Below are 14,103 nucleotides of genomic sequence, written 5' to 3'. Positions count from 1 at the left end.
GAACTAAGATCTCATAAGCACTGACATATGGCCAAAAAAAATAAAATAATTTTTTAAAAGTGTTGAAAAGAAAGTGGGATATTTAAATTAAAAAAATTTCATGCACCATAAAATTTCATATATTAGAATCCATCTTTTCAATATCGCATGTCTCAAAAGTTGGTGTCATTCAGAAAGTGTTGAGTGAGAAAGTGTATGATGTTTCCCCAAAGTGGTGGTTGCTTAAGATTAACCACAGTGGAAAACCTCATAATTACTTCCAATTTCAAAGGAGTTTTAGCAAATACCCAAAGATCTCTTTAAAATAATAACACTTAAAAGACTAGCATGTATGTGCAAATGCAGTAAAAGAAAAATTATTTGTAACCTAATTTTCAAAGACCTCTCATAGGGCCTTCTGGGTGCCTATGTGCTAAATTGCACTGATAGCTGACCATTTATATTTTTGAAAATAGAGGTAGTGGAAAACAAAATAGCATCTTATAGTATTCAGTGAAATTTAAACTTTTGGGCACCACAGACTTAGTTTAGTTTGTTTAGTTTGTTCCTGTACCTTACAGCTTCTTAAAATTATAAATATAAAGCACTAGGTAGATCACAATTAGTTTGAATTTAAATGACACATGAGTAACTGTGATTTCTTGTTTGCTAACATGTGCCTCAGAGAAGCAACTCACTTTCTTAAGCTAGCTGATGAGACTTACTATTAGGTTTGTTGAGTACTGACTAAGAGATTAAAACTCTTAAGAATTTTCAATATGTGAAGTTGTATAGATATGAACAGTGTGCCAAAGCAAAAGCATTAGCAGTTTCTTGTATAGTATCATTCTGGACTTTGGAACAAGTGGATTTAGAAGTAGTCTTTTGAAAGGTAATCTGATCATAGGTAGAAATCCTTTGGTTTTAATTGCCTGAGACTCATGGCATTTAAACTCTATAGGAAAAGAGTCTCCTGAAGCTTTGACTGTACTTTTTTGAGGGGTAAACAGCTTTTGTATAATGATAAGAGAGACACTTTTTTGTCAGTGAAGCATCCTATAGAACTCTCTCCAAATAAATAGGGAATTTTCATGTTACTTTTCCAATACAAGTAAACTTTGTTCCAATTGTTCACCAGCCTTGGTGAGGAAAAAGTAAGGAAAGTGGCAACAACAGAATTAATGCCAATTCTTGTGACACCCAAAGGGATAAAAATTGACAAATTAAATATATGTTAATTAACTTGCATTATTGGTACTTAGTTCAGTTCAATTCAGTCGCTCAGTCGTGTCCGACTCTTTGCGACCCCATGAACCGCAGCATGCCAGTCCTCCCTGTCCATCGCCAGCTCCCAGAGTCCACCCAAACCTGTGTCCATTGAGTCGATGATGCCATCCAGCCATCTCATCCTCTGTCATCCCCTTCTCCTCATGCCCTCAATGTTTCCCAGCATCAGGGTCTTTAACAGTGAGTCAGCTCTTCCCATCAGGTGGCCAAAGGATTGGAGTTGTAGCTTCAGCATCAGTCCTTCCAGTGAACACCCAGGACTGATCTCCTTTAGGATGGACTGGTTGGATCTCCTTGCAGTCCAAGGGACTCTCAAGAGTCTTCTCCAACACCACAGTTCAAAAGCATCAATTTTTCGGCGCTCAGCTTTCTTCACAGTCCAACTCTCACATCCATACATGACCACTGGAAAAACCATAGCCTTGACGAGACAGACTTTTGTTGGCAAAGTAATGTCTCTGCTTTTTAATATGCTGTCTAGGTTGGTCATAACTTTCCTTCCAAGGAGTAAGCGTCTTTTAATTTCATGGCTGCCATCACCATCTGCAGTAATTTTGGAGCCCAGAAAAATAAAGTCAGCTGCTGTTTCTACTGCTTTCCCATCTATCTGCCATGAAGTGATGGGACCGGATGCCATGATCTTTGTTTTCTGAACGTTGAGCTTTAAGCCAACTTTTTCACTCTCCTCTTTCACTTTCATCAAGAGGCTCTTTAATTCTTTGCTTTCTGCTATAAGGGTGGTGTCATCTGTGTATCTGAGGTTATTGATATTTCTCCCGGCAATCTTGATTCCAGCTTGTGCTTCTTCGAGCCCAGTATTTCTTATGATGTACTCTGCACAGAAGTTAAATAAGCAGGGTGACAATATACAGCCTTGACATACTCCTTTTCTTATTTGGAATCAGTCTGTTGTTCCATGTCCAGTTCTAACTGTTGCTTCCTGACCTGCATACAGGTTTCTCAAGAGGCAGGTCAGGTGGTCTGGTATGCCCAAACTCTTTTACAGTTTATTGTGATCCACACAGTCAGAGGCTTTGGCATAGTCAATAAAGCAGAAATAGATGTTTTTCTGGAGCTCTCTTGCTTTTTTGATGACCCAGCGGATGTTGGCTATTTGATCTCTGGTTCCTCTGCCTTTTCTAAAACCAGCTTGAACATCGGGAAGGTCATGGTTCACCTATTGCTGAATCCTGGCTTGGAGAATTTTGAGCATTACTTGGCTAGCGTGAGATGAGTGCAATTGTGCGGTAGTTTGAGCATTCTTTGGCATTGCCTTTCTTAGGGATTGGAATGAAAACTGACCTTTTCTAGTCCTGTGGCCACTGCTTAGGTTTCCATATTTGCTGGCATATTGAGTGCAGCACTTTCACTGTATCATCTTTCAGGATTTGAAATAGCTCAACTGGAATTCCATCACCTCCACTAGCTTTGTTCGTAGTGATGTTTCCTAAGGCCCACTTGACTTCACATTCCAGGATGTCTGGCTCTAGGTGAGTGATCACCCCATCTTGATTATCTGGGTCAGGAAGATCTTTTTTGTCCAGTTTTTTTGTGTATTCTTGCCACCTCTTCTTAATGTTATCTGCTTCTGTTAGGTTCATGCCATTTCTGTCCTTTATTGAGCCCATCTTTGCATGAAATGTTCCCTTGCTAGCTCTCATTTTCTTGAAGAGATCTCTAGTCTTTCCCATTCTGTTGTTTTCCTCTATTTCTTTGCATTGATCGCTAGGAAGGCTTTCTTATCTCTCTTTGCTATTCTTTGGAACTCTGCATTTAAATGGGTATATCTTTCCTTTTCTCCTTTGCTTTTCACTTCCTGTCTTTTCACAGCTGTTTGTAAGGCTTTCTCAGGCAGCCATTTTGCATTTTTGCGTTTCTTTTTCTTGGGGATGGTCTTGATTCCTGTCTCCTGTACAGTGTCAGGAACCTCTGTCCATAGTTCATCAGGCACTCTGTCTATTAGATCTAGTCCCTTAAATCTATTTCTCACTTCCACTGTATAGTCATAAGGGATTTGATTTAAGTCATAGCTGAATGGTCTAGTGGTTTTCTCCACTTTCTTCAATTTCAGTCTGAATTCTGCAACAAGGAGTTCATGATCTGAGCTCCCGGTCTTGTTTTTGCTGACTGTATAGAGCTTCTCTATCTTTGACTGCAAAGAATAAAATCAATCTGATTTCAGTGTCGACCATCTGGTGATGTCCATGTGTAGGGTCTTCTCTTGTGTTGTTGGAAGAGGGTGTTTGCTATGACCAGTGCGTTCTCTTGGCAGAACTCTATTAACCTTTGCCCTGCTTCATCCTCTACTCAGAGGAGGACAGATTAGTCTTTTAGACTGAGAACTTTTCATTGTCATTTCTTAGTGTTAAAGTTTGATCACATTTGCAGAATGTTTAGGTTAAAAGGGTAAATGATCAGGAATTCCTTCATCTGCCACTTTAATTCAGATAAAGTTGCTCTAGTAGTCTGAAATTAGTTCAAGTTGGGATCAAATAAAGGGGCCAAATATATTTTTGTAGACTACTGATGTCTAAACTGGTGATAAGAGGTTCATATTACTAAACCTTGGACAGCTACTCTTGAGGGCAGATCTTGGGATGTAAGCATTTCAAAATTTTTGTTTAAGGAATTGAATGTTATTTCCTGAAAAACTGTGGTAATACTTATTAACCTTAACCTGTGTTATAAAAAACCTGCCAGCTTGAACACCTGGAGCCCGCTTTATCCTTTTTGTTTATGTACAACTTTCATACCAGTTTAACTTTGGCAGGTAGAAAAAGGGAGAGATATAGCCTCTTGTTTAGTACTTGTATGTATTCATATCTAACAGCTCTTCAGTAAAGTGACACATTTAAATTAAAGTGACCATGTTTCACAGCTAAGGTTGAAAACATAGCAAGAGAGTGCATACTTCTCTCAGGGTGGTAAGTCAGGTTTAGACATCTTTAAATATAGCTCATATTTTGCAAGATGTTGCCAAGATTGTGGTTCTTGGAGAACAAATTAAGTTAAGCAATTCACTAGGGAGGAAACATTTAGTTTTGTGGGTATGCAGTTTTGGTAGTAGTCAGCCAAAAGATACATCTGTAGGATACAGGGTTCCCCCCCCCCCCCACCCCACTGCCTTGAATTTTACAGATTCATGGGTTCAAAATGCCTCAAAAGCACTTGTGTTTAATTTTTAGGTAATTGATTTTTCAGCTGTGAATTTTCTTTCCAGTCCTTCACTAAGCATATCACCTTACATGTAGAGTTCCATCTAGTGGTAAAAGTAATCACTGCAGACTATTAGTATTAAAAAATACCCTTTTTAAGGGATAAGTCTTGCCTCTGTTACTCTTTGGGATAGTTGCTTAGTATATGCTTTTTTTTTCCTTCTATTTTTATAGTCCTTTATTTTCATTTTTAAAAGGTTTACTTATTTTAATTGGAGGCTAATTACTTTGCAATACTGTGGTGGTTTTTGCCGTACATCGACATGGACCAGCCGCAGGTGTACATGTGTACTCCCATGCTGGACCTCCCTCCGCCTTCCTCTCCACCCCATTCCTCTGGGTTGTCCCAGAGCACTGGCTTTGAGTGCCCTGGTGTATGCTTTTAAATACTGAAGTCTTTGCTATCTCTGTTTGCCTTTATACCTAACTACTAATTCTGATACTAGCCATCTGTGCAAAAACTTTTATGATGAGGAAGTTAACCTTTAGTATATACTGTATTTTGATTTTCTATGATATTTATATCAAATTGTAGCAAGATTTAGGTCAAATCTATGCTTGGTTTCTTAAAAAAGTTGTCATGAAAGATACTGGTTATACATACAAGTAATAATATAATCAATACTCTTTCTAATACCCAGCTTCAACAAATCTCAGCATTTTCATATTTACTTCAAATGAATCACTCCTGTTTCCCCACAGCCTAATACTTTTTCCCAAAACAGTGCTAGCACCCTAGAAACTCCTCTTATGCCCTCTTGTCTTCTCATAATCAGTAACCCCCAAAGGTAACCATTATCTGGAACGGTAAATACATCTTTGCTTCTCTCTACAATTTGCTACTTAGACAAGTACAATTCTTCCTTGCTTTACAGTAGAGGTGAAAATTCATTTAATATACCCAACCTATTGAACATGATAGCTTAGCCTAGCCTAACTTAAACATGCTCAGACCACTCACATTAGCCTGTAGTTGGTCAGAATCATTTAACACAAAGCCTATCTTATAATAAAGTATTGAATATCTCATGTACTATATTGAATACTGTATTGAAAGTCAAAAAACAGAATGGTTGTAAATGTTTCGGTTTACCCTCATGACCTTGTGGCTACCTGGGAGCTGCGGCTCGTTACTGCTGCCCAGCATCATGAAAGAGTATTGTACTACATATTGCTAGCCCAGGAAAAGATCAAAATTCAAAAATTTGAAGTAGAATTTCTAGTGAATGCATATTGCTTTCACACCATTATAGAGTTGAACAATTGTAAGTTGAACCATTGTAAATTGGAGACTTATCTCTAAACACTATATTTTTTGTCTGTTTTTAAAATTTGATATGAATAGTATTATATAGTAAGTAGTTTGTGTGTCTGTGTGTGTGTATGTGTGTATGAGAGAGAGAGAGAAGGACATCTTTTGCTCAGTTATCTGTGAGATTCATTCATGATTGTGTATGTAACTGGACTTTGTCCTTTCTCATTGCTATAAAATCTGCCATTATTAAAGAATTTGCCTGCCAGTGCAGGAGACACAGGTTTGATCCCCGATCCAGGGAAATTTCACATGCTGCGGAGTAACTAAGCTCATGGGCCACAACTATTGAACCTGTGCTCTAGAGTCCGGGAGCGGCCACTGCTGAGCCCTCGCGCTGCAACTGCTGAAGCCGCTGAGCCTGTGCTCCGGAACAAAAGAAGCCACAATGAGAAGCCTGTGCAATGCAATGAAGAGTAGCCCCTGCTCGCCACAACTAGAGAAAAGCCCACATGTAGCACGGAAGACCCAGTACAGCCAAAAATAAATCAATCCATAAATAAAATTTTAAAAATTGCTATTATATATGCCACATTTTAAAAACCATTTTCCTCGACATTTTGCTTCCAGTTTTGGCTGCTTAGAAATTAATGTATCAGTGAACATTCTTGGCTTGGGATTTTTGGTGCCCATGTTGCTGCATGCATATGCTAGGCATGTTTTAAGAATTGCTGCTCATAGGGTATACTTGTTCATTAATATTGTAGATAAGATGAAACAGTTATAGCCCCACTATCTGTATAAAAGAGTTACTTTATAGTTAGAATTATTTTCTCTAATCCTTGGTATTGTCAATTTTAGCCATTCTTTTGGATGATAGTATGTCATTGATTTTTAATTTGCAGTTCTTTGATGTCTAGTGGTATTGAGTAGTTTTTAAAATGAGAGTTTCTTGAAATCTCATGCTTGTTTTTCTGTTGGTTATTTATTTATTTTTTCATATTGATTGTGCAAAGTCTGTATATATTCAGGGTATGAGCCTTTTCTGACCATATATATTGTAGATATATTTTCCCACTATATATATTGTAGATATATTTTTCACTTTCTTAATGGTATCTTTTGCTAGCATAGTTCTTATTTTAATGAACTCAAATATATTGAGCCTTTTCTTTGTGGTTGCTATTTTTTAATGTGTAATTTAAAAATTATTTCCCCAGTCTAAGTTCAATAATATATTCTTCTATATTAACCCTCTGTAGGCTTACTGTTTTGTTTTTCACCTTTAGATCAATAATTCACCTGAAGTTGACCTTGTGTATAGTGATGTAGGTGTCAATTTTCACTTTTTCCCCCTATAGTTGTCCACATGTCTCAGCACCATTCAGTGAAAAGGTCATTCGTTCCCCATTGATTTGTAGCACCTTATCCTGAGTCCAGCAAAGAAGAAAGGAAGTAATAAAGATCAGAACAAAAGTTAGTGAAATAAATACCAAACATGTAATAGAGGAATTCAGCAAACCCCAAAACTGGAACCTTGATAATGTTAATAAAAATTGATAAATCTCTAATAAGGTCCATAAATTAAAAAAAAAATTACCAGTATGAGGAACAAGGACGAGCAGATCACTGTGGAACCTGGACACGAACCTGGACAAGTTCCTCAGAGGATATTACAAACAAGTTTATGCCAGTCAAGTTTGAAAATTTATGTGGAATAGACAAATCCCTAGAAATATACAACTTATCAAAATTAATACAAGAAGAAATGGAAAATTTGAATAGTTCTGTAACACAAATTGAATATATATAATATAATTAAAAACCTTACAAAGAAAACTCTAGGTCCAGATGACTTGATCAGCCAATTCCATCACTTAAGGAAGAAATGACAATAGCACTTAAACTTTTTCAGAAAATAGAAAAATACGACACACTCCCCAACTCACTTTGACAGGCCAGCACAACCTTGATATAAAACCTAATGAAGAAAAATATAAGAAAGGACAATTCCATGATAATCTCACTTGGAACGTATATGGAGAAACCTAAACAAATAATTGGCAAACCAAACTCAGCAGTATATAAAAATGATAAAACATCATTACAATATTGGGTTTATTCTAGAAATACCCAGTTGGTTTAACATTAATCAGTGCCATTCACTTCATAAACAAAGGAGAAAAATTATGTGATTATCAAATTTGATAATACTAAGCACATACTCATGCGAAATGCTGGGCTGGATGAAGCACAAACTGAAATCAAGATTGCGGGGAGAAATATCAATAACCTCAGATATGCAGATGACACCACCATTATGGCAGAAAGTGAAGAACTAAAGAGCCTCTTGATGAAAGTGAAAGAGGAGAGTGAAAAAGTTGGCTTAAAGCTCAACATTCAGAAAACCAAGATCATGGCATCTAGTCCCATCACTTCATGGCAAATAGATGGGGAAACAATGGAAACAGTGTTAGACTTTATTTTTCTGGGCTCCAAAATCACTGCAGATGGTGACTGCAGCCATGAAATTAAAAGACGCTTACTCCTTGGCAGGAAAGCTATGACCAACCTAGATAGCATGTTAAAAAGCAGAGATATTACTTTGTCAACAAAGATCCATCTAGTCAAGGCTATGGTTTTTCCAGTAATGTATGGATGTGAGAGTTGGAATATAAAGAAAGCTGAGCACCGAAAAATTGATGCTTTTGAACTGTGGTGTTGGAGAAGACTCTTGAGAGTCCCTTGGACTGCAAGGATATCCAGCCAGTCCACCCTAAAGGAAATCAGTCCTGAATATTCATTGGAAGGACTGATGCTGAAGCTACAACCCCAGTCCTTTGGCCACCTGATGCGAAGAACAGACTCACTAGAAAAGACCCTGATGCTGGGAAAGATTGAAGGCAGGAGGAGAAGGGGACGACAGAGGATGAGATGCTTGGGTGGCATCACTGAGTTTATGGACATGAGTTTAAGTAAGCTCCGGAGGGGAGTTGGTGATGGATAGGAAAGCCTGATGTGCTGCAGTCCATGGGGTCGCAAAGAGTTGAACATGACTGAGAGACTGAACTGAAGCACCGGCTCGTGATAATAAATAACACTTAGCAGACTAAGAGTAAGAAGATATCACCTGAATCTGATATCACCTGAATCTGATGGGCTTCCCTGGTGGCTCAGCTGGTAAAGAATCTGCCTGTAAAGTGAGAGACCTGGGTTGGGAAGATCTCTTGGAGAGGGGAACGGCTAACCACTGCAGTATTCTGGCCTGGAGAATTCCATGGACCGTACAGTCCAGGGGGTTGCAAAGAGTCAGACACGACTGAGTGACTTTCACTTTCACTGAATCTGATAGTTTATGCCAAAATGATAGATGGAGGAAGATACCATTTTTCAATTTGCTTTACCTTTTTAACTTCTAAAGTTAAAGATTATTTTCATATTTATTAGTCATTTAGACCTCTCTTCTATGAATTGGTCATATCTTTTGACTAACTTTCTTTGAGTGTTTGTCTTACAAATTTTAGTCATATTGATCAATTCTGAATACTAATCCTTTTGTGTGAATAAAAGTTTTTTTTTTCAGCTTATGGCTTATCTTTTATTAATACTTAAAAAATTTAAATTTATTTATTTATTATGAATGAGTAGTGCTAATATGTTCACTTGAATCAAAAATCCAGAAAATACAAAACACATACAGTGAAAAGTTTCTCTCCCACTCCTGTTCTTTCATCCAGTTCCCCTCTCCAGAGGTACTGTGACTTCATTTTTTTAAGAACTTTGTTTATAATGTCATTTGTTGAACAGACATTTAAAATTTTGATGTAGTTAAATCTTTCAGTCTTTTCTTTGTGGATTGTACATTTTATGTTGTGTTTAAGAAAGCTTTCCTGTGCCTCATTAATTTATTTTTTTCCAAGTTTCACTTTTTATATTTAGATCTTTATTCTGTCTGGAATTTATTTTTTGTGTATGATGTGAGGTAGGGATCTCTCTTCCCTTTATATGCTTGTCCTTATACTGTTATATGGAGAAGGCAATGACAACCCACTCCAGTACTCTTGCCTGGAAAATCCCTGGACGGAGCCTGGTAGGATGCAGTCCATGGAGTCGCTCTGAGTCGGACACAACTGAGCGACTTCACTTTCACTTTTCACTTTCATGCATTGGAGAAGGAAATGGCAACCCACTCCAGTGTTCTTGCCTGGAGAATCCCAGGGACGGTGGAGCCTGGTGGGATGCCATCTATGGGGTCGCACAGAGTTGGACACGACTAAAGTGATTTAGCAGCAGCAGCAGCATACTCTTATATTGTGTGATTGTTTTGTTTAATACAGTGTTCAATGTGATGGGAGACTGTTGTTGAGCTTCGTCTATGTGTTGGCAAATATAATTAACTGGTCCAGTTTTAAATTTCTGTTTTGTTCCTACTTGCAGATGAATGCTTAAGAGTCCTAATAAGTACTGCCTTTCAGGCCACATAATGTGCCTTGTGTCCTCTAACATATCTGGAATTTGTGTAGGCTGTGATGGGGCAGGGAAAGGAGGGTTTCTTTGTTACAACAAACAAGGAGAAAGTTCTTTTCCTGTCTCTTCGATTTACCAATGCCTCATCAGAAGCTTTCAGCACTTATGTAAGAAATTAATTTTTTTCTTAAACTTGAACAAACTTACAGTTCATTTTAAAATTACTGTAGAGGGAGGAAGGTGGTTTTTGCTTAATAATAGTATTTATTTATTTATTTTTTTCTTTAGCCTTTCTCTTAAGTTCTTGACCGTGTTCCTTGATATTCTTAGCTTTACATTGTGGCACTGTGTATTCCATGGGAAGAGATTATTGGACTTTGTGATATGGGGATAATTTAAAAGCATAACCTACTGTATCTGTCTTTTCCTTCTCTTATCTTCCGTTTTACTTCTTTTTTAACCATTTCTCTCCATTTTTGTCTTACCACATGCTCCACTCAGAAAAAGCAAGGAAGAGGACAAAAATGAATTAGGTTAAAGAAATTAAAGTGAGACAAAACAAAAGTGAATGATTATGGGAACGAAAGGGAGAATTAGCGGAAGGGGAAAAGAAACTGAGTTTGCTTATTTGTTACTCCTGTATTAGGACTCCTTAGGTATCTTTTTCTTGTATTCCTTGTGATTAGGTAGGGGCAGCCTTGAACTTACTTATTCTCCTCACTATTCTAACTATTTATGAGGGAACAGACTGCAAGTCAAAAAGGATTCTGTTGAGAAACAATGTAGGTAGGGTTTTGTGCTTCCAGCTCCTTTCTCTGTATTTGACTCAGTTTAGTGCCTGAAGTCAACTCTGATGTAAGTTTTGGAATCTCAACTGAGTCTTACTCTGGATATTAATAAACTGAAGATCTGGAGGTTATATGTATGTATGTATTTCTACTTTAGGAATATAATGGATGCTGTTCATGTACATTTATATGTTAGAATTAATTTGATCTGAATTGCTTTTCAGAATTAAAAGAGATGTGACAGCCACAAAAGCTTAGATTTGATAAATTATAAGACTCTTTTGGTGCTAATCCATTTCATGATTTTCTGGCTCTCTCAGTAGAGTAGTAATTTCTCATTGGCAATGATTATAAATAATAGTCTATTGACTCATATCTTGACTGAAATAAGCCAACATTTAAAATAAAAAGAGGCTTTGTCAATGACTTAGGATGAAGATTCTTTTGATTTTAATTGGCTTGTATCATAATCATTGGCATCTTTAAGTCATTGGCATCTTTAGCCTTAGTATGTAAAAAGGTTGAGGAAAGAACATTTTTAGTTCTCTTTCTTAAGACTTTGGCTTGAGAACACATATTTATAATTTTTAAGTTTTACGTGAATTCTTATATTATCATTTTAGAGAAAAGAAAGAAATATAGTAGTCACCAACTGAAGACTTGGGCTGTTGATTAAAATTAGGTAATAACTTCTCAAGGAAGTAGAGATGAACTCTGAAGTTTACCCACACCTTGTTTTCATTATACCAAATTAAAAATGATCTTTGTAAAACTTCCCTAGCTGTCCAGTGGTTAAGACTCTCTTCTTCCACTGCAGGGAAACTAGGATCCCACATGCTGTGGGTAAAAAAAAAAAAAGATCCAGGTAGTATTGGTAAAGTGTGGTAGAGATTAGTTATATTTAATGTGTAGAGGTATCATTTTTCCTGGAACAGAGGTTTGATACCTAGGGTGTTGTGGAAACTTGAAAGTTGTGATTGTTTTATTGTGGGAATGTTTGATTGAGTCAGGTAAATTTCAGCTCTGCCTGACAGATGTGATCAGTTGTTTCTTTCTGGCTTGTGTTACATCTACTCACAGGTTGTATAATAGATGACTGTTTGTATAATAAGAATTGGAGCAAGCCATTAGAGATAATTGGTAATAGATACAAACAGGCGGTGATATGTCTGTTACAAGAGATGGAATAATACAGTTCTTATATGTGACATGTTAAAAGTAAAAAGAATTTAGTAATTACGTATTAGAAAACAATAAGGAAGAAAGTATTTCTGAGAGTGAAAGGAGCTTTTTCAGAGTATAGCTCAGATAATGTAGGAGTGGAAAACCAGCTAAGATCAGGGGCCAACAGAGCATATCTGCTGAGTATTACTACTCAGTGATAGAAGAGATAGAAGAAGCAAAATATAAATTTTTTTTCAAGTGCCTTAGAGAGGAAGGATCTTGAGCCAAGTTCAGACTTAGACGATGGGCCAGAGACATCCAGAATGAAGGATTTAAAATAAAACCTATTTCTGAACCTGGGCAAGGCTGAATTAATATCTCTTTTATGTACCTGTAAATGCCTGCCATTCTAGTGAAGGCTTTTTGGTTATGAGGAACAGAATCCACGGATAGTTGGCTCAACTGATTTTAAGGAAACACCTGTCTGTGTAGGGACCTAGGAACCAAAAAACCCTAAGGGTAGAGTAAATATCTTCAAAATGTCTATTATACTAGATATAGTTTTATCTCTGCAGTAGTCGCATGCTCACTGTCACGTGGTTTCTGTGGCCTTTGCAAGTAGCCTGACTGTGGTACTATTAGCAGTTGATCACTGGATGGGAAATACCATATAGCACTGGCCGTACTCCCAAGAGGGGGCTTCCCCGGTGGCTCAGTGGTAAAGAATCTGCCTGCAATGCAGGAGGCCCAGGAGACACAGTTTCAATCCTTGGTTTGGGAAGATCTGGAGGAGGGCTTGGCAACCCACTTCAGTATTCTTGCCTGGAGAATCCCATGGAGAGAGGAGCCTGGTGGGCTACAGTTCACAGGGTCACACAGAGTCAGACATGACTGAAGTGACTGAGCATGTACACCCAAGAAGGCCTTAGTTTAATGATTGCATATTGCCATGTTAGGGGAACAGTTGCAGGGCTGATGTTTTGAAAGTATTTAACAATGATGATGGTTTAGGGTTTAACTTTTAATAAGGAAATGTGGTCTGTGTGGCTGCCAATTCTAAAATACTGTTAGACTCAGGAGGCTGTAAGGGTCTTATCTTCTTGTAGACTGAATGTATGAAATTAAGAGGCAAATTCAGGTCTTTTCTTTAAACTAAATTTCAGAGTATCTATGTGGGTATAACCTAAACAGCAGCAAGTCCAGATTGTCTTCTTTTGTGCAGTCAACAGATTAAGTATTAGGTTTTCAAAAGACTGGTATATGTAGATGAGGCCATAGAAAGAATGAATAATTGTGTTGTTGAGAGGGAATGAAAAACACATACAAAAATGATCCCTTCAAAGATTCTTCTGTTTCATTGTTTTCAGTGATGCTATCTGCAATTTTATTATCTGCAATGACTCTTCCCTTCAAAGTCAACCCATTATCTTCAATCCTGACTTTTTTGTGGAGAAACTCCGACATGAGAAACCTGAGGTGTTCACTGAGTTGGTGGTCAGCAATATTACAAGACTTATTGATCTACCTGGAACTGAGTTGGCTCAGCTGATGGGAGAAGTGGATCTTAAGTTGCCTGGTGGGGCGGGCCCGGCGTCAGGATTCTTCCGGTCTCTAATGTCTCTCAAGCGAAAGGGTAGGAACTGTGTCTGTGAAGGGGGCAGGTCTTAGTTACTTCCTGAGCTCTCTACTCTGAACATTTGCACATTCGTGGAGGAGTTACTATTATTGTAAAGCATTTTTTTAGTCATTTTTTCCATTACATGAATAGTAAAACTTTAATATTGATAAAAATTATAAAAATTAACCTAGATTAATTAAAGTATATATATCAGTCTCCAGAAAATAGCATGATTAGTTTACATAGTTACCAGGAGTTACCTTGATTTTCATGCTCTATTAATACTATACTAAAATAATATTAAAAGAACAAAGTTATACAGCTGGTGAGTAC

General features: G+C 37.4%; 1 protein-coding gene across 3 annotated transcripts in view; it reads left to right on the top strand.

Annotated features, from left to right (window-relative positions):
• ARHGAP19 (Rho GTPase activating protein 19) overlaps positions 1 to 14,103 on the top strand; it is a 79,049-nt gene that overhangs the window by 28,196 nt on the left and 36,750 nt on the right. For all 3 annotated transcript variants that reach the window (XM_020878808.2, XM_020878810.2, XM_020878807.2), the window contains exon 2: positions 13,520 to 13,785. In XM_020878808.2, coding sequence (XP_020734467.2) covers positions 13,520 to 13,785 — 266 coding nt within the window. The remainder of the gene's footprint in view (positions 1 to 13,519; positions 13,786 to 14,103) is intronic.

The sequence above is a fragment of the Odocoileus virginianus genome, chromosome 7, assembly GCF_023699985.2.
Source record: "Odocoileus virginianus isolate 20LAN1187 ecotype Illinois chromosome 7, Ovbor_1.2, whole genome shotgun sequence".
NCBI classification, from domain to species: Eukaryota; Metazoa; Chordata; class Mammalia; order Artiodactyla; family Cervidae; genus Odocoileus; species Odocoileus virginianus.
This window is presented reverse-complemented; position numbering and strand designations above follow the sequence as displayed.